Here is a 21,817-nt window from a genome sequence, read left to right on the forward strand (position 1 = left end):
TCAATGGGATGTGTCAGTGGCAGTAGTGTTTGAGGAGTTTGTGTAGATGACATACTGCTGCTGTGGAGGTGTCAGCTTTTACTGTGAAATTTGTTTATCACTTTGTCATGACATTCCATCTGTTGATTATCTTGCTTTCACAGCTGGAAAAGCTTTTTGTTCCACTTTCTGATGAAACTAACCTGCTTTTCATAGTCTCTCCTCAGTAACGTCAATCTCAATCACCTCAAAGCTGAAAATGTAATTGACTGTCAGATAATGTTTGTTTATTGATGCACAGAAGACCATATTTTTGATGGAAGTGATAAACACATTTTATTCCTGAAGAAGTTCACTTATTCAGTACAGTTATCAAATTTTACCCTAAGAAAAGTTTACCTAAAATTGACATAGTTCACTTTTAGCACAGTCCTTTAGTAATTCATCAAATATAATTACACTGTGACAGTTCATTTAAGCTGGTCTATAATTAATATCACCATATAGAACTATCACTTACTTAGATGACAGTAATATGATCACAGCACAGTTCAGGCAGAATACTCACTAATTGTATGTAAGGAATTCACTCAAAAGTAATTAAGCATTGAAGTTAATGAGCTTTGTGATTTCTATTGCATGTATTCTTACTTACAAAATATACATGATTGTGGTATAAGTCTAAAAGTGGAGGCACACTCAAAATGGATGTTACTCTTTAAAGTTCAAACTGGAGACTTACTACTTCAGGACTGAGTTGGTCTTTTAAATCTGGTATAGAAACTAACTGTTATTTTGACAGTAATGTGATACTTTGAAATTTGCTTAGGTTGTATTTTACCATTTTTGGTAAATTGTAAGAACCAATATAATTTTGGATTACAGAAAATGTTACTGGTTACAAATTTATAAAAAAAGAATGGACAATATTTGCCTTCTGTTATGTGAACACCATCAGATACGTGTATGAGTGCCATAATGCATATCAAGGTAAATTACCTGAAATTATTTATTAATGAGTGAACTGTATGCTGTATGCTTTTTTTTTCAGAAAAATTAAGATAACAACAAAAGTAAGTAGTCAAAATTCAGAGTCTTACAGTACTTTTCATGAAATCTGAAATGGAAAATGGGACTGTTTCAGAAATTCAAGTTTATTTGTTGCAGAATATAATGTTTTTGGTAGTTAAAAATACTTTACAGGAAAGTTTCAGATGGTGTAGATGTATTTTATATGAGTATCAGCACATAGGTTTTTGCATGTAGTTAACTATATTGCTAACTTCAATGAACTGGAACTTTTAATTAAAAATGCCCTATTGAAAACTAATACCAAAAATGAGATCAGAACACTTGAAACAATAATCTAAATAATAAATTTGAGTGAAATCTAGTCAAAATAACCTCATGTTTTTAGGTAAGTCTAAATGTCACTAGTTAAATGCATCAAAAATGAGATAAAATTTAGCAAAGAATTTGGTTATTTTTGGGAGTATAAAAGGATAATAAATGGGAAGCATCCACCTGCTTCATCAGAACTTGTGACTGCCATTTTGGTAGGAACATGGTATTGTGTATTTCAGTACCTGTCAACCAAAATGCCTAAGACAATGACAAAATTTAACTAAACTGCCCCCAGACTGCTTGTAATCTGTGGATGAGACACCATGGCATGCTGGGGTTCTCAATATTTATTAGCTGCCTCCATTGCTGCTGCATCCAAAACTGTCTGGCCAGCACTTCAGCTGCAGTGCATAAACTCCAGAGCTCTTTGGAAGTGCCTAGCAAATGTTGGGAATGTCATGGCAACTATTGCTGGTCACTCCAATGCTACATGCATTCTACCAGCCACTCTGAGCAATTTGTTTAATGGCTGACCAGCTTGCATGATCAGAGCTATCTGTACTTGTGATGGTAGTTGCTGTTACCAAAATAGATGCTGCCATAATTCTAAGGGATTTTTGTCACCTCATTTTTCTTGATAAAGCACTTGTTTGAATCTTTTGTTTAGTGAATTGGTGCTCTGAGTAATTAATTAAGATTTTAAGACAAAATAAACTTGCTAACATGGTGGATATGTAATAACATCCATCACTAATGCAGTTCCCTATTGTTCCGAATTGCTGATCAGTAATGTAAATTATTTGTGATCATCTGAGATGTACTAAAGTATGGGAATATTTTCAATGATCACAAGCCAAATTTGTGGTTTGTTGGACTTAAATGGCAGGGCATGTAATCGCAAACAAGGCATAGAAGAACTGCTTCAGCAAGTGATGTAAAAATCACCATGATACTTACTTCTTTTTTTTTAAAAAAAAAACATGGCTTAACTTCATTTTCTGATGCAGCAGAAATATCCAATGCACTGCTGCTAATGTTTGTTTAATAAATGAAGATTTTTGGACTGTATATCTGTTTGGTCCTTTGCACTGCATTGGGTTCATAGTTTTGCACTCCATGAAGAGAGATCTCCAAATTGTGGATCTTATAGCAAATTTCATGAATCTTGGTATCAATGGCATGCAGTAAGTTATGATTTTCTTCCATTGTGGTATTGTATTTTAATTATCATGAAATAAACTGTCCACACTGAAACTCGAGTGGAAGTAAATAATTGTTCCATTATTGAACTTCTTGAAGACAATGCCACTGATGTTATGAAAAATTGAAATTTGTGGTAAGTTCCTATGGGACCAAACTGCTGAGGTCATCAGTCCCTAGGCTAACACACTAATTAATCTAACTTAAACTAATGACAACACACACACACACCCATGCCTGAGGAAGGTCCTGAACCTTCAACATGGGGGGCCATGCGAACTGTGGCGAGGCGCCTCAAGCCACATGGCTGATGTTATGACGTGGATGAAAAGCCAGACTATATTGTGAAACAATTTGAAGTGTCTGATGAAGAAGCTGACAGTAATATAGAGTTGGGACCCATTCAGGCCTCTGTTGGAGCAGTGCAATATTCTCATGCCACAGAATCTGAACTTACAAATGCTTCAGTACACCTATAGTTTGTATTGGGGGAAATGATGTGTGGAGCATTTAGGAACATGAAAGCAGAGGCCAGCCATTAGCTAGGATCCTGATAACTCATTTGCCAGTAACCAAGGGACAGGCCAAAGATATAAATAGCCCATTTCACTTCAGGATCTACTTATTGATCATATTGTTTTTACAGAAATAATTACTAAAACAAATAAAGAAATAGCTAGGGTCCTTAGAGAAGCTGGAACCAAACACAGTTACCATAATGATGCATTTAAAAGTGAGCACCTGGCATTTCTTGATTTTCTGTGTCTATCTGGAGTAGAAAGAAACTTTGACAATAATGAATTTTTGTCTGCCAGCCTTGGAAGCTGTAGATATTGAGAGAATAGATTTAATTTATTTAGGAAAATGTCTAAGATTTGATGACAGGAAAACCAGGCAGGTTATAACAGTTGCTCCAATTCATTTGGAAGAAACTCCAATTATATGTCCTCAGAGTTGTGTATTATCAATGAGCAATGGCTGGGATTCAGAGTCAGTGTCCATTCAAGATTTACATGAGAAGTAAACCTGGTAAATATAGGACAAAGACTGTAATACTGAGTCCATCCAAACATGAAGGATTCCATTAATGCCATTACACTTTAGTTTACCTATCAGAGCTATGTAACACGTAAGTTTAGGCAAACCAACAATGTATGGATAGAGGATAATTTTACTCATTTAGTCATACCAGGACTTCATTCTTCATGTACTGTACTGCTTTTTGTGCAGAAGGCTCTATGAAAGCTATATTGAGAGGGATTTAAGAAGTTCTGCTCAGTTAATGAGTAAATGTTCTATCATTGACCATTCTAGCATTTTTGAAAAGATGGAAGAAAGGAATTTCATTGGAGGTTATTTGCTAATCTTCAATTTTATACAAACTGTCTTTGTAGGAATGGTCAATATTCAGAGATAAAACAGGAAGCATCATTTAAAGCAAAAAACTTCATATGGACAGATGACATATACCAAACAGTTTCTAAGATAGAACACATTTAGTATGCATTTGTTTTTTGGATAGTGGCATGCACACATACGCTTTATCCAACCAAACTTTTTGACATTTTATTCTAGCTCAACCTACCTTGTTGCTTTCAACCTCCTTGCTCGGGATGTCTTTCTGCCACTAAACTAGCCTACTGAACATGCAGTTGCCCATGGTGTCTTGTGAGTGAAGTATTGTGAGGAACAGAGAGCGTATTGAAGTGTGACATGTCATTCTTTGAATGAGATATCCTGCTTCCCTACTCTACATTGGTTGATAAAGATGTTCGCTAGTTAGTTAGTAAGTAGAAAGCATCCCACTTTTGGGAGGTGCTGTTCAGTCTGCACAGATCAGAGTTGTAACTATACAGTGCTACCAGCAAGGCTGGCCATGAATGTGTGTCTCTACCTGCTGGATGAAGTTGTATGCTCTGTGGTACCATGGGTGAAGGGTATGGACAGAATGTGATCTCCATGACAGCAAAGAAATACTGGCCAGAAAACAAATGATGTTAGAATATGTTTGTACCAATTGTTATTTGTCTTGAACGACTTCAATAGACTTACAGTCTCCTGTTCAACACAAAAGGAGATGAAGTCCATTGAAAAGGGCTGATCCACAGCTAAAGGGGCACTGATTAGCAGAACCCTTTCAGGACAAGAAATGTAGCAACTGATAAATATATTGCAAGTACTTTGAGGAATTAATCTACAAAAATTCTACAGATCAACAAAAAATCTGTTTTAGCTGCCAACACCCACCAACACAGTAGTAGAAGTAGGAAAATTTCAGTATTACAGAGAAGCATCGTTTAACTGTATTTTTTTACATGCTGTCTAAAAAGCATCTTGCAACATTTCCTAACTCTTGCACATATTTACATGTGTAAACCTGACTTTATATTAATGATATAATATAAATGACAGATAAAAAAAATCTACTCACCAAATGGTGGCAGGGGAACACTGGCACAAAAGGATCGAACTTTCACAAGCAAGTGGCTCCTTCTTCTGGTGTAAGAGTTGAAGCAGAAGGAAGAGAGGTGAAGGAAAAGGACTGAAGAGGTTTAGGGAAAGGAATATAGATTAGAAAAGTCACCCAGTGAGTGTATATTGAATAATACAGAGAATAAATAACAATGCACCTTAAATGGTTTGTCTGTTGGAAACTGTTCGGCATAGGACATAGATCCACATGATGTTTTTGCTTCAAATGATTGTTCCTGTCATATCCCTGATTATTGACCATTTCTCCTGGGACATCCTGTTGATGGGTGTTACTGTAGCATATTTAAATCTATCAGGAAATAGTCACTGGGACAATTGATTGATTACAAAAATAGATTAAGAATAATCAAATCAAATCTGCACCAGAGTTTAATATTCTGCTACTAGAAACACCATCATCTATAGCATAATTATGGTCTATTAGTGATCTGATGGATTTTGTAATCTTTTTAGGGACTGCATTTCTGAATTAACATGTACTGATTTGTGCATGCAGTAATGACTAAATCTAATGCATTTGTATTTGTTTGTTTGCTAATGGTTAAAACATGTGCTTTCAGTATGTGGAGGTAGTCACTGAATTTGGTTGCCAGTGATTTTAATGTTTCACTGTACCCACCAGTGCTTCTTTACAAGCATTAAATTTCACTTTAATCACTAGTTTCATTAGTTGCTTGTTTAGTAAGGTTCCACATTTTTTCCTTGTTCCTGGAGTGTTTTATTTCTTCAGTAAAATGTATTTGTTTTACTTTTTAATAACTGACAGACAGATTTTACAATATTGGTGTAATATTTCAACTGTTTGCTGCAACTTCTCCCCTGAATGAGAGGGAGATTATTTTTCTTTGTTTAAGTAACTTTAATTCCATTATACATATAAGTGTTGGAGAAGAAAGAAACATGCTGAAAGTTATCAGAAAGAGAAAACAGAACTGGATTGTACATTGTTTGAGGAGGGACTGTTTATTGAAGGAAGGAATAGAAGGAATGGTGAAGGGAAAAAGAAGATATCAAATGCTGGAAAATATAAAATGAAACAAATATTCAGAAATGAAAAGACCGGCTATGAACAGACAAAAGTGGAAGAGGTTTAACCAATGACAAGACCTGCCATAAGGCAGAATACCATACTACTACTATACTTAATTACATCTACATCCATACTCTGAAAAACACTTTGTAATACACTGCAGAGGTTACATCTCCCTGTACCAGTTACAAGGGCTTTCTCCCATTCCTTTCACACATGTAGCTTGGGAAGAATCAGTGTTTGATTACTCTTAAGTGCAACTATTAAACTAATCTTGTGCTCATAATCCCAATGGGAATGATATGCAGGGAGTTGTAGTATATTCCTAGAGACATCACTTAAAGCCATTTCTTGAAACTTTTTATTTGATGCCTCTTAAGTGCTACTATTGTGCTCAAAATCCCAATGGGAATGATATCCAGGGAGTTGTAGTATATTCCTAGAGACATCATTTGAAGCCAGTTCTTGAAACTTTATAAATATGTATAATTGTGTAGGCTTCTGTGGTTAGTCAGTTGACAAAAAAATTTCTGAGTATGGTACCATGTCACAATGTGAACAATCATACTGAAGAAGCCAAATTTTTGGCCTTCTTCTGAGTAACTAGGCTTTCTCAGGATAGTTTAAGTCTGTCTTCAAGAGTCTTCCAGTTCAGTTCTTTCAACAACTCTGAGACACTCTCCCATGGCTCAAATAAACTTGTGATCATTTGTGCTGCCCTTCTCTGTATATGTTCAGTGTCCACTGTCTGGTATGGATCCCACAAACTTGAACAATTTTCTAGGAAGGATCACATAAGTTATTTGCAGAGTCACTGCATTTCCCTAGTACTCTACCAATAAACTAAAGGGGGGCTACCTGCGTTACCCCACTATGGAGCCTATATGATTCTTCCATTTCATGTCTCTATGAAGGGATGTAGCCTGGTATTTGTATGAGTTTACCAATTCCACTAGTGACTTATTGATATTATAGTCACAGGATGTTACATTTTTCATATTGTGAAATGCAAATCTTACATTTCTGAACATTTGAAGAAAGTTGCCAATTTTTGTAACACTTTGAAACTTTATCAAGGTCAGACTGAATATTTGTGCAGCTTCTTTCAGATTGTACTTCATTATACATAATTGCATCACCTGTGAAAAGTCTGTAGTTACTATTAATACTTTCCACAAGGTCATTAATACACAACATGAACAGCAAAGGGACCCAACACACTTCCCTGGGGTATACTTGGTGGTATTTCTATGTGTGTTGAAGACTCTCAATCCCATGTAACTTGTTGTGTCCTTCCTGCAAAAAATCCTCAAAGCAGTCAAAAATTTTGCTTGATAACCCATATGATTCTAGTTTTGGTAATAAGTGTAAATGTGGTACCAAGTCATATCCTTTTTGGAACAGAAATATGGCATCTACCTGACTGGCTTGATAAGTGGCTTTCAGTATTTATTGTGAGATAGGTGGGAGCTGTGTTTTACATACTGATGTTTTTGGAATCCATGCTGGCTGGCATGGAGGAAATGGATATCAAGGATACTGGGTCATATTTCCATTCAGCATCTCTCCAGGTATAGCTCTGTGTTTTGTTTCACACCTATTATGGCGTAGTCCCTGTTTCATTAGCAGTTCCTTTACAGTGACTGTATACCACAGAGCTTCACTCCCCTTATGAACTGTTATCCAGTGCATGGACAAAGTTTCTTTTAAACTTGACCCATAGTTCCTCTACATTTCAAGTTCTGCATTGAGACATGACACTGCTGCTTCTTTGTCTAGTTTTCTGAGCACATAAATCTTTCTACCTTTGATCAATTTAAACCTTTCTTATTTTAAAATAAAGTAGGCATCAGATTACTGCAGAAATAGAAAGGAAAGAGTTACGTTTTCCATATATCCTATCCCCCAAGCAAACTTCACATATCTTCTATCTAAACACAGTGATCAAGTCATTGTTAATGATTCACAGAAACAGTACTTTTCTTCTATGAACTGTACCTTACTGATGTGTTGTTGTTGTGGTCTTCAGTCCTGAGACTGGTTTGATGCGGCTCTCCATGCTACTCTATCCTGTGCAAGCTTCTTCATGTCCCAGTACCTACTGCAGCCTACATCCTTCTGAATCTGCTTAGTGTATTCACCTTTTGGTCTCCCTCTACGACTTTTACCCTCCATGCTGCCCTCCAATACTAAACTGGTGATCCCTCAATGTCTCAGAACATGTCCTACCAACTGATCTCTTGCTCTAGTCAAGTTGTGCCAGAAACTCCTCTTCTCCCCAATTCTATTCAATACCTCCTCATTAGTTATGTGATCTACCCATCTAACCTTCAGCATTCTTCTGTAGCACCACACTTTGAAAGCTTCTATTCTCTTTTTGTCTAAACTATTTATCATCCATGTTTCACTTCCATACATGGCTACACTCCATACAAATACTTTCAGAAATGACTTCCTGACATTTAAGTCTATACTCGATGTTAGAAAATTTTTCTTCTTCAGAAACGCTTTCCTTGCCATTGCTAGTCTACATTTTATATCCTACCTTACTGATAACTATATACTATTGTTGACATTTGACCAATATTATTGGAGAAACAATTCATTATTGATTTTACACCTGAACCACTCAATGTTGTTGGGTCTACGTAAGCGGTTTCAATCCTCAATGGGAATTTCACCATGGCAAATAACCCAAAGTTGGAGATTAATACTTCTAGGTGCCCTCAGCCAGTACTATCTGATGGAGGATCATCGTTAAACTCCCAGAAAACATTGATTCTCCAGTTAAGTCTGCAGGACTTTATTAAAGCTCTATCTTTCTGCATTGTGAAGCTAAAATATTTCCAGCTGATGACCAAACTTTCAGGCTTGTGTGTTTCCTCTCCCATTAATGTGGCACAGTTGTCAAAGAGATATTCATTAATATATTCAATAAGCTGCAGGGCCTGGAATTTAAATCCATCATTTGCATGTATAATCACATAGTAGTAATAAATTAGCTTGTATAAACTCAGATTAGTCCACCTCTTTCTATTATTTCTATGTAATGTTCTGTAATGCACAACCAATCTGCTGCCAATCCAACTCTCTCTTCATTTACTGTATGATATGAGAACTTCATCATTTTCATTAATGTGGCTTATAATGATTTGATAGACACACTAAATGCACTTCCTTTAATGTACATGGACTTGTCTACATTGTTGTGTTTTGTTCTAACTATACCTGCTGTAACTATATTTACTCTACAGCTCTGTCTAATATATAAATTTACTCTAAAATGTGTAGAAAACACATGGGTAACTGCTGGGTAGGACAGATACTGCTTTGGTCAGACTGGATGCTTCTGGCAATTATCTGCACAAGCAATCTCTTGCCAGAAGCATTTAGATACAAATCACGCCATATATGATGCAACTGACTGAGGCAGTGTCCTCCCCTGAAATTCTTTCCAAGTCTGTTGTAAGATGTTAAACTGATTGCTCCATCCAGGGTTTATCACACTGCTCAAAAGCTTCAGAACAGTATCAGGAGAATTCTCAGTAATTTGCCTATTGTTATCCTGAACTGTATAGTTAAGGTTATGGTTCAAACTGTTGTCTGAAGCCCCTACTATTATTACATGGTCTTAATTTCCAAGAGCCTCCTCAACAGAGTTTAAGTCACATATGACATTGTTGAGTCCCGCACTTGGTTTAAAACACTTGTAATCAATTCCCAAAGGGTTCTGTATCAGTTCTAACAGTCCCTTCTCATGAATACTGCCTAGCAGTCGGACTTGGTTTTCTTACAAATTTGCATCCTAGACTTAGCTTAGACATTATGTCCCATACTCCCAGACAACTTTTGAACTACTTGTGTTGCCAGAATACTTTTATGCACAACCTCTGCAGCACTGAATCTGTTGAAGATAACTAGACTGAAACTAACAGGCATGCAGCATCTCAGCAGTGTTTTCAGTAATTTGGAGGGCTTGACAGTAATTCTCTCTTCCAATATAGCCCTAAAGTTATTGCTGCAGACTGCTAATTCTTCAAGTACTACTGTCAAATCAGTTCAAAGTTTCAAGATAAGCTGCTCTTTTTCCATTACTGGAATTGTGTAGTGGCAGTGATAGCCACTGCATCTCCAGAAGTGACCAGCATGGTACTTCAAATATATTGTATTACAGTGTCCTACATGAAAACAAATCTGACATTATTTTTTATTTGTAATTTATTCTTTTTTATTATTAATTTTTATTTTTGTTTTTATTATGAATTCTTGAATCCATATTGTGATAAATCATGAGCATTTGGGATGAGCCAGATTTACAAGTGCACAAAAACAATAAATGTAATAAACAAATAAACAGTAAAAAAAGTAGCATAAATTGGTGTACAAGCTTAATGATTGAAGTAAAATTAATAAAATATATTCCACTAACACAAGATAATTACTGAAAATAAATTTAGAAGAGAAAAAAATATTCATACATTATCTATCTCAAACAAGTGAGATAGATTTTGGCTTACATGTGTCTCAAAACTTAGAATACAAATAATAATGCAAATTTATAGAAACAGTCATTGAGTCATCTGCAGCTACTCATATCAGAGAGTAGAAACACTTTCATAAAAGGCATTTTCTTAATTTATATTTAAATGCAAGCAAGGCATTAATGTGAACTTTAATATCTGATAGAAATGTTTTTGAGGCAGAATAATGAACACCTTCTTGTACAAGACTTAGAGGTTTTAGACCTCTATGTACGTCTTTTTAGACCTTTCACTATGATTGTGGTACGCACTATTAAATCTAAAAGCACTGAAATGTAGCGGTTCATATTTGGTACTTATGGAATAAGTTTCTGGAAAAAGATCTTGAAAGATGCCATTCACAATTCTAGCTGCTGTCTATTGTGCAATAAAGATTTTTTTACCTAAATATTGATTCTCACATAAAATTATGTCATATGATATGACTGAGTGGAAACAGTCATAATATGCAACTTTGATAGTATCCATATCAGCAGCCACAGTAATTAGATGCAGGGCATATATTGCCAAAGTAAGTCTTTTAGAAAGAGTTCACTGTTTGCCATTCCTGACGATTCTGTGGAAGTTTTCACAATTGTCCACTTTTAAAGTCAAATTAAAAGCATTGTTCAAAAAGACAGCTTATAAGATATTTGTAAATATGAGTTGTTGATAAAATAGTTTATAAAGGAGAATAATTTAGTGTGATTGTTTTACAGTATTTCATTTATATACAGATTTTAAGCTTAAATACTTCATAATGAAACAGAAAACATACACACATTCACACAAGCACAACTCACACACATGACCCCCATCACCAATCTCTGATGCTGAACAGCCAGCACCTGGAGAAAATGGCAGTGTATGAGTGAGTTGTCCTTGTGTGAATTTGTGCATGTTTCCTGTTCTAGACCAAGGACTTTTTTGTCCAAAAGCTTAACCCTTTGACTGCTGCTGACAAGTTTACTTGTCATGCTGCATGCCGCTCCCTGGGTGCTAATGATGATATAGTCGCAGCCGCTGGTTTTCCCCTAAGTGCTGTTGACAAGTTAAGTCACACCTGCTTGCCGGCCACTGAGCACTGATGACTAGTATAGGCATGCCGCTACCTGAGCGCTGATGAGGAGATAACTCGGACAGCGGACTTCCCGTCCCATGTCTCAGTAGCCTTTCGCAGTTCTGGCCGCTAGCTTGTCTGTTGTGAGCCTATGCTTCACACTACAGTTCACAGTTTATTGGAATTTACATCAGTGTTCTTCACATCCTGTATTTTACAAGGAAAATGGCAAGATGTCATGGTTGCACTGAGGAAAAAAACCTGGAGAGTCTTATGAGGAGCGACAGTGATGATGAACTACTTGATTTTGATGAAAGTAATAGCTCTTCCACAGAGTCCAAAAGCTCTATTCATAAACCATCCACATCAGCAGGGGTGTCAAAGCAGTCTCATGTTTCAACAAGAGATGTTATTTGTCCTGAATCTGAAGAATCAGAAAGTGATAGTGAAATGCCTATGAAGAAATCATGTCTTAGTGATATATTTGAGTGGAAAGAAAATTAATTTCAGCCAGTTAATCATGCATTTGATGATACACTGTCAGGACATGTGTGTCAAATAGGAAATGAGTCAAGTATTCTGTCTGTTTTCATGTTACTCTTTACACAAGAACTGATGAAATATATAGCTGACAAAATGAATTGGTTTTATTTATTCACCAAGGAGAATATTCCCGAATCAGTGCATTTTTGAATCTCAAAATGGAAAGATACTGGATATGAAGAAATGTATTGTTTCATAGCTGTTTGTCTTCTGATGCCTCGTGTGAAAAAACTGAAAATTAGCAAATACTGGACCAGAGATGTTCTTCTAAATATGCCAATTTTTAGTGAACTCATGTCAAGAGACCGCTTTTTATTACTTATGAGAATGTTACATTTCAGTGACAACTCTGGCAATACTGGAGTAGACAGATTATTCAAAATTAGGAACATTGTCAATAAAGTTTGTACAGCTTTCCATTGTGCATTTAATCCACATCAGAAACTCTGCATTGATGACAGTTTGTTATTATTCAAAGGACGCTTATCTTTCAGACAATTCATTCCATCAAAACGGAGTATATTTGGTATAAAAACATTTGTGTTATGTGATTGTAAGACTGGCTATGTCTTGGATTTCATTGTCTATACAGGAGCAACAACAGAAACTGAGTTCCACAATTTGGGAAAAAGTGGTGACATAGTGGCTACACGTATGAAGTCCTATTTAGGACATGGACATAACTTCTATGTCGATAACTGGTACTCAAGCCCAGACTTGTTTGCCTGGCTTCACAGTCATGGGGCAAACGCATGTGGTACTCTCTGTTAAGAACAGACGCAACATGCTGAAACTTCAGAAGAAACTGGAACGTGGAGATATTCAATTTATGTGTACTGATACAATGCTTGCAATAAAGTGGTGTGACAAAAAGGAAGTGTGGATGTTGACCACATGTAACACCACAGAAATGGTTGACACAGGAAAGATTGACAGTAATACTGGAGAAAAAATTAAGAAACCACAAAGCATTGTAGATTATAACTTGAATATGGGAGCAGTTGACCATTCTGATATGCTGTTTAGCTCTGTTAGATGTATACGGAAAGCAAGTGGTATAAAAAGTTCTTTTTTCATGTTCTAGATCTGTGTGTTTTAAATGCTCATGTTCTACACAGATCATTAACAGCTCATAAAATGATGATAGCAGAGTTTTATCTGTCACCGGTAAGGGAACTTACATAAACATATGCGTTAGAGTACAGAAAAGCTGGTAGAGGAAGGTGTTCTGATGATAATCCTCTAAGATTTGTGGGAAGGCATTCTCCAGACATTATAACAAGTGAGCAATCCAAGAAAAGTGCACTAACGTGTAGATGCATTGTTTGCTGGAAACAAAAAGTGCGCCGAGAAAGCAGGTACGAGTGTAAAACTTGCAAGGTACCATAGTGTGTCATACCATACAAAATAGAATTACTAATTGCAGTATAGAATGAATACAATAATGCTATTAGGAAAAAAAACTTAAAAAAAAAACAAAAAAACAAAAAAAATATGAAAAGGGAAAAACAAAATAAAAATGTTTTTAACTTCGCCAGTGCTGGTCCAAAGCTTGGATAAAAAAAAAAAAAAAGGATGGGAAACATATTTACAAAGTGTAAAAGTAACGCCTAAATTTACAGTTCATGACTTTGAATTTTCTCTACAAGTGAATTTAATGTGCTAACAAAAAGACAGAGATTTCACAGCTTTGAAATGTTGGAAAACCTGTTGAATACTTATGTGCAACAATCACAAGTATTGTACAAATTTCATCAAAGAAAAAAAATTATGCATAATCAGGTAATTACAAAGCACAACAAATATTCGGGCAATTCAGCAATACAAACAGTAGGCCATGTGAAATTTCTTATTACACCAGAATACGAATTTAATGACGTGAAGTAAAATTGTTCTTATCATTGCCCACAGTAAATTCTGACGATGTAGTGCGATATGAAAGATGATCTATATGTCGCTTTCTCCTATAAATGACGTAATACAATGTTCTGAACAACAAAATTAACATACAATAATCTAAAATCTATGGCTTATTTTATTCATTCTTGAGTTAGTATGGTGAGGAACGCATAGATGAATGCAGACATTATAAACGGGTATCCAAGAAAGAACGATAAACTATTGATGTGAAGCTAACAAATCACATCACTTTTGGCATAATCTACAAAAATAGTGCAAGAAAACTACAAGTAAGATATCATTCTTGGTGACAGAAAATAGTTTTACCAGACAGTTTGATTCTGTAGTAATTCACCTGCAGGGGAACTACGTAGTGAGAGCATTTATGAGTATTCTGTATCAGCCATGAGAGGACACAATATTTTGCATGGAGTCGCAGTTACTGCAGAACTGTTCAGCACATGGTCGGTTGGGCAGCGAGGGGTGCTCCGCCCCAGGTGGCAGCTCGAGGGTCAGGCACATTAGCGCAGGTATACGGATGACAGTGCAGGCCGCAGCACCTCAGTGTGCCAGGTGGACCGTGCGCCTCCAGCAGTCAAAGGGTTAAATGTTAGTAGCCCTTCTTATTGCGCCTATCTGTGAATCTATGCTACCTCTAGATTGTGAGTAGCGATCTATTGTTTTCAAATTGTTGCTATTTCATCCTTTCCACTGTTTCATATAATGAAATTTATTTATTTATTGAAACGAAAATTATTCATGAAAAATAACTTTATTTGTAAAAGAGTAAAATTATCTAGAAAAGGTCACCTTCACAAAATTTTTAAGAGCATTTTACTTGATGTTGTGTTTTATTAATGAAAATTATTTGATAGATGAAAATGTTTACTGTCACGGGAATGGACCTCCTGTTCACTACCCAATAGATATAAAATTTAGCAATTTGTCAGTTAGATAATATTAAACATACAGTTTTGAGAACATTGTTATTACATAAAACTAATAATTGCAGAAATGTGCTAATATTTTTTGTAAAAACTAAAACTGAAAACTTTTCAACAATCACTTCAGGTCTCATAATACTTTGAAGTTTTCAGTAACATTTAAATTCAATTATCTAAATATTTTTCTACATGTTTTTCTTATGTGATGTGGATTCACTTCTCATACTCATTCATAAATATGGACCTGCAACCTTTTTTTTTTCTTTTTTTTTTAATACATATATTCTCCCTCCACAATAATCATAAGAAATTATATCAGGGCTGCAATCATCTTCTCTGATGACTTTGCTATGTGACTTCATCTTTGCTTTCTTACATTTATTTTCTCACTGAAATTTAACATAAGGATGAATATTACAGGACAGTTCAGATAACTCACAGGAATGCAGTGGGTGATGTCATGGACCACTGCTGATATTTTGACTTGGTGCAGTTTTGCACAGAAAATGTCAGGGTGTGCTCCCTTCAAAATATTGGCATTTGTTGATGATCCCAATGTGTTGCATCCGTATAAGTTATTTGAACATTTTATATGTTGGGAGAAACTAAGGACTTGTACAACAGAACTTCTTACGTTTCTTGCTCCATCCACAGGAACATGAACACTCCTCTTTAGCTGTTCATATCCATTGTCTTAATCTTTGAGTATCATGTTTAGAATCACATATGTCCATTTTTACTCATGGCAGATGATCAAATTTGTTCTTTATAGTTAAACATTATTCTATTTTTCTTGAAAAAAATAATTACCTTCATATAATAGGATCATTAAAAATAGTTAATAGAATATGTGAGGAACAATAAAATTGATTGGTATTAGTGACTTACATGAATGAAGACATCAAATGTGTTGCAAGATCTCTGACCATTTTGGAGTATTATCTCTTCTTCATGTAAATTCTTTTTCCCATTTTCATCTTGTATGTGGATTCGATAATACTCAGTATCCAAGAAAATGTTCCTTGTCACACCTTGCAAAAGTAATTAAATTTCTATTTGAAAGTGCAGTATGTGTATAAAATTCATAACATCTTAAATAAATTGTAATTTTTGTTTAAACAAAACACATCCATAACTGAAACTGAAAAAAGGTAAACAATTAAATGTTCACATACAGGAACTACAATTGTGGTGTATGTGTATGTATGTGTGTGTGTGTGTGTGTGTGTGTGTGTGTGTGTGTGTGTGTGTGTGTGTGTTTGTTTGTTTGTTTGTTCGTTTGTTAGGTTATCAATGCCTTAGTTAAAATTATTCAAGACAAATATGGTCACAACATGTCAAATTTAAAAAGTTATAAAACAGAGTCCAGTTAAAGTCACACAGTGACTTTCAAATTTTGGTGTTCATTATTTCTCACAATTAAGCCTATCACAGTAACTATAAAAAGTAAACAAACATTCTAAAGTGTGTCAAAGAATGAAGTGAGTGCTCAGAATGTATGGAGGACCGATTACTGACATAGTTATTGTATGATCCTGACACCACATTCTAAGCTACTGCCTAATTTATTCATTCATTTACGGTTTACATCCAGCAAATCTTTCATGAGGGAGAGCCTTCAGTGATGTGAAATGAGTGAAGCTATACATTAACAGGCAGAAGCAGCTACTGAAGATTACTTTCATAAACTATACTAACAAAAATTCTGACTACTGCTAATTGTTCATACTGATAACTATGGAATTACTTATAAATTAATTTACTTTAAATTACTTTATGTACTACATGTTTATGAATATTAGGAGAAAAGCAGTGACATTGAAAACATCCAGTGCATCTCCTCATCTACTACTCAGCTGCTGCTTCTATCTAATACTTATAACAAAGAATTTATGTGAAAGTTGGGACCTGGTTAATATAAGCATTTGAAGTTGTGAAATTTACATTACTGAGTCCTAATAGCCTGATTAATTGTAAGAATGTCTAAAGAGGGATTCTTTGACTTTTTTTTGAACATCCTTGATTTTCAGTTTCCTGCCTGACACAAGATGGTAAAGTGTTATACACTCTGAACCAGAGAACAAAACTCCATTCTGAGTCCTAGGTAGGGTTGTTTACCTTACTTTTGTTATTAACCATAGATACCATGAGGGTGTACATGTACGGGCATGTAGAATGAATTACACCTAGTTCCCTGAAGAGGATTCTGAAAGATGCTTGGTTATCACCTTTACACAACATTCCTATTGCAGGTTTCTGTAAAAAGAATAATTTTTAATCTCAGCTGCACTGCCAAAATTTAGAAAGCTGAATATACACTCCTGGAAATTGAAATAAGAACACCGTGAATTCATTGTCCCAGGAAGGGGAAACTTTATTGACACATTCCTGGGGTCAGATACATCACATGATCACACTGACAGAACCACAGGCACATAGACACAGGCAACAGAGCATGCACAATGTCGGCACTAGTACAGTGTATATCCACCTTTCGCAGCAATGCAGGCTGCTATTCTCCCATGGAGACGATCGTAGAGATGCTGGAAGTAGTCCTGTGGAACGGCTTGCCATGCCATTTCCACCTGGCACCTCAGTTGGACCAGCGTTCGTGCTGGACGTGCAGACCGCGTGAGACGACACTTCATCCAGTCCCAAACATGCTCAATGGGGGACAGATCCGGAGATCTTGCTGGCCAGGGTAGTTGACTTACACCTTCTAGAGCACGTTGGGTGGCACGGGATACATGCGGACGTGCATTGTCCTGTTGGAACAGCAAGTTCCCTTGCCGGTCTAGGAATGGTAGAACGATGGGTTCGATGATGGTTTGGATGTACCGTGCACTATTCAGTGTCCCCTCGATGATCACCAGTGGTGTACGGCCAGTGTAGGAGATCACTCCCCACACCATGATGCCGGGTGTTGGCCCTGTGTGCCTCGGTCGTATGCAGTCCTGATTGTGGCGCTCACCTGCACGGCGCCAAACACGCATACGACCATCATTGGCACCAAGGCAGAAGCGACTCTCATCGCTGAAGACGACACGTCTCCATTTGTCCCTCCATTCATGCCTGTTGCGACACCACTGGAGGCGGGCTGCACGATGTTGGGGTGTGAGCGGAAGATGGCCTAACGGTGTGTGGGACCATAGCCCAGCTTCATGGAGACGGTTGCGAATGGTCCTCGCCGATACCCCAGGAGCAACAGTGTCCCTAATTTGCTGGGAAGTGGCGGTGCGGTCCCCTATGGCACTGCGTAGGATCCTACGGTCTTGGCGTGCATCCGTGCGTTGCTGCAGTCCGGTCCCAGGTCGACGGGCACGTGCACCTTCTGCCGACCACTGGCGACAACATCGATGTACTGTGGAGACCTCACGCCCCACGTGTTGAGCAATTCAGCGGTACGTCCACCCGGCCTCCCCGCATGCCCACTATACGCCCTCGCTCAAAGTACGTCAACTGCACACGGTTCACGTCCACGCTGTCGCGGCATGCTACCGGTGTTAAAGACTGCGATGGAGCTCCGTATGCCACGGCAAACTGGCTGACACTGATGGCGGCGGTGCACAAATGCTGCGCAGCTAGCGCCATTCGACGGCCAACACCGCAGTTCCTGGTGTGTCCGCTGTGCCGTGCGTGTGATCATTGCTTGTACAGCCCTCTCGCAGTGTCCGGAGCAAGTATGGTTGGTCTGACACACCGGTGTTAATGTGTTCTTTTTTCCATTTCCAGGAGTGTATTTCCTACATATTATTAATAGTCATTCCACAACAAGAAGGCAGATCAAGTGATAAGCTAGGTTCTATCTTTTGTCTGGATACAAAGCAGAAACAATACCTCTGAGCAGAGAGAAATGCATTTTTAGACTGTGTTCTATGCTTAGTGAATAATAAGAACTTCATTCCATCAAATTTGGTGGACAGAACAATACAATGGTCCAGAATGGGGTTTATCAATCACAGCAAGATGTCAATCATTCCCAGCTGTTCTTCTTCCCACTGAACCTTGATTCTGTACTTCAACAAAGGGACAAGACCACATAGGGGAACACCACTTGAACCAAAAGAAGATTAGTAAATTTGTCATTGGCTGTCTGCCGTACACACTAATTCATTTCTGAATTCCCTTTTCCACTGCTATCAAAGAAAATATAATCTCCTTTCCAAGACTTTGTAGGTAGAAACTGTCATACACTCTTTAAGGCTCTTCACAGATGCAGTTGTCTACATCACAGTAGCAGTGTCAGAAGATAGTAGGAATTAGCAGAATGACCTGCGAGCATGTTGCCCGGCATGCACTGCCGCGCGTAGCGATCGCACACACTAATAACAACCAAGTCCTGCCCTTTGCACTGTCCAGGGGACACACATCCCAGTGACTTCAGTGTAATTACTGTCTTTGAATAAAAGCATCATTTCTGTTCATGACATGCTCTGTTTCTTTCAATTATCTTCTGCACTATACGCTAGCAGTTCTGTGTATCCTCCAAGTTTCATCAAGCTATGTTACTTGGCGGTGACACATTTTGCGGTAGTTACTCTACCGCGCGAGTTCAGCCGAGCATTTTTTTTTCTTTTTTTTTTCAGTTACTCTCGTCCTTACATTTTGCACACCGGTATACCGGAATACTTGTCTCTCAACAAACTTTTTTAAAATCACAGAAGAGCCAGAAAAACTAGCCTTCCAAATACTTTCAAATTGCGCTGTGATTCCTTCTTGATCCGTTGTTAGAAGACATAGAGAAATAGGCCAAAGCTACAAAAACACAATGCATCTGGGGAAGATGGCTTCATAGAATCATTAAGAAACTGGCTGATACCAAATATAAGAGAAGTGCTAAGCAATAGAATCCTATGAAAAATAGAAAAAAAAATCGTGAAGTAAGAGAAACAAAGTAATATTCACTTACACAAGGCCATCGGTCCTGCAAAAATTGTAAATACGCTATCTAGCACAGACCTGAAAATGAAGTTCATCTCATCATCAAAATCAACTGTAACATGTAGGAAGTATCATTAGATTATAAATAAACATACGTATACGTACAGTCTTAGACATAAAAACTGACCGCCGGCCAGCCGCCACAGAGACTAAGTCCGAGTCGTTCACTTAAGGTGGCCAATAAAACTGACCGCCCCTGACAACTCTAAGTCCGGCCATCTGCACAATCTGGCAACACTGTAAGATGGGGAAGTGTCAAGAGGAAGTGTTGTCTACTTTCGAGGTGTTGTCGGAGTGTGTGGGCCCGTGATCTAGTGGAAATCGTCGTGTATTCTCAACTTATGGGCGCCTGTTCGCGTCCAAGTGTAATTTTTTTTTCCCCCCATTTCGGCCCAAGTCTAAAGTTATGAGCCTGATTGAACATCGAATATAATTTGCTTCACAGTCTACCCACCAGCAATAACAAGAACTACCAGAAACAATTCCGCAGGACAGTTCATGGCTGCGACGTGATCAGAACAGCTTACGCTCGAGCGTTTACTCGCGCTGCAGCGGCTACCGGCCACCGGCCAGAAGCCACCCGCCACCTGAAATCCGGCGCCGCTCAGGTGAATGCGGCGCAATGCTGTCAACTGTCATTTTCGATTTGAAGCTCTAGTTATCATCTTACAGTTAAGCACTGGATTTTGCATACCTGAAAATCATGAACTATGGTTAAGCATTGTAAAATTGAGTCGCAAGTGGAAAAAGGCGTAACATCTGCAACACAATATATACTTTTGGTATAGCAGAGGGGTGAATGCAGAGGAGGCAGCTAGAAAGATTTGAACTGTGTGTGGAGCGAGTGTTTTTGGGAAAAATACGCCAGAAAAAGATATTCTTGTTTCAACAAAGGTCGTTGTGGCATGAATGATTTTCCACATTAAGGAAGTCTCGACTACTGATGTGATGGATTACCACTTGACCATCATGCGACATTTGCATTCAACAGGGAAAGTTCAGAAGTCTGGTGTAGGAGTACTGCTTGCTCTAATTCGAAACAACAAAAATCTCCAGAGTGACTATTATTGAACCTCACCAGGTCGCTCATTGAGCATTCCTATGCAGTACTGTTACTGATAACGAGTTATGATGCCTTTATCGTTAACTTCCTAAGAAGAAATGAAAGGCTGAGCCCCACCAAAAGACATAAACTCGAGCAAAGGATAGTGTGAATATAATAGTTTACATCTGCTGGCTCCAAAATGTGTTTTGGGCTACGAATTCTGCTCCAAGGGGTGTGTGCATCACAGCAGGAATTTGTTGCCAACAACTGAGGCACCTTTCGGTCGCAGTGAAAATCGACCGACAAAACTACATCACCTGTGCTACTGCATGATAACGCACTCTGTTGATTTGAGAAACAAAACTATCCAGGAGATTGATAGGAAAGTCGTCTCTCAGGCACTTGTATTGACAGGGAAGTCCTCTCTCAAGCACTTGTCCCTCTCGTCATATATTCATAGAATTTTACGTTTCCCGCTCTTGATCGATCAAACGTCAAGGCAATTCATTTCTAGACGAAAATACTCTTCAAACCACACTGGTTTAAAGACATCATTAGAAACAGTAGATTTCTACGGGCGTGGAATTTGTAAACTACTTTAGCATTGTCAGATTGTTTTAGATATCGTGAAAGAAACTTTTGCTGCTAATTAATTTCTCTTTGTGATTAGTGTTGCGTTCAGTGAACTAATGGAAAACGCAAGTAAAATAATCACTGAATTAACCCAAATTAAATTCAGCTTACTGTAGAAACATCACGATGGCAGCCTACCATAATAAAGCATCAAGTATCTGTAAGACGATTGGGCCTATTTTAACA

At 37.6% G+C, this 21,817-nt stretch overlaps 1 protein-coding gene across 1 annotated transcript in view; it reads right to left on the bottom strand.

Moving 5' to 3' along the window:
- The window catches only part of LOC126188103 (integrin alpha-4-like), a 506,794-nt gene that overhangs the window by 222,719 nt on the left and 262,258 nt on the right, over window positions 1-21,817 (bottom strand). Inside the window, exon 13 of the mRNA XM_049929569.1 lies at window positions 15,901-16,043. Coding sequence (XP_049785526.1) covers window positions 15,901-16,043 — 143 coding nt within the window. The remainder of the gene's footprint in view (window positions 1-15,900; window positions 16,044-21,817) is intronic.

Source organism: Schistocerca cancellata, chromosome 5 (genome assembly GCF_023864275.1).
Source record: "Schistocerca cancellata isolate TAMUIC-IGC-003103 chromosome 5, iqSchCanc2.1, whole genome shotgun sequence".
NCBI lineage: Eukaryota > Metazoa > Arthropoda > Insecta > Orthoptera > Acrididae > Schistocerca > Schistocerca cancellata.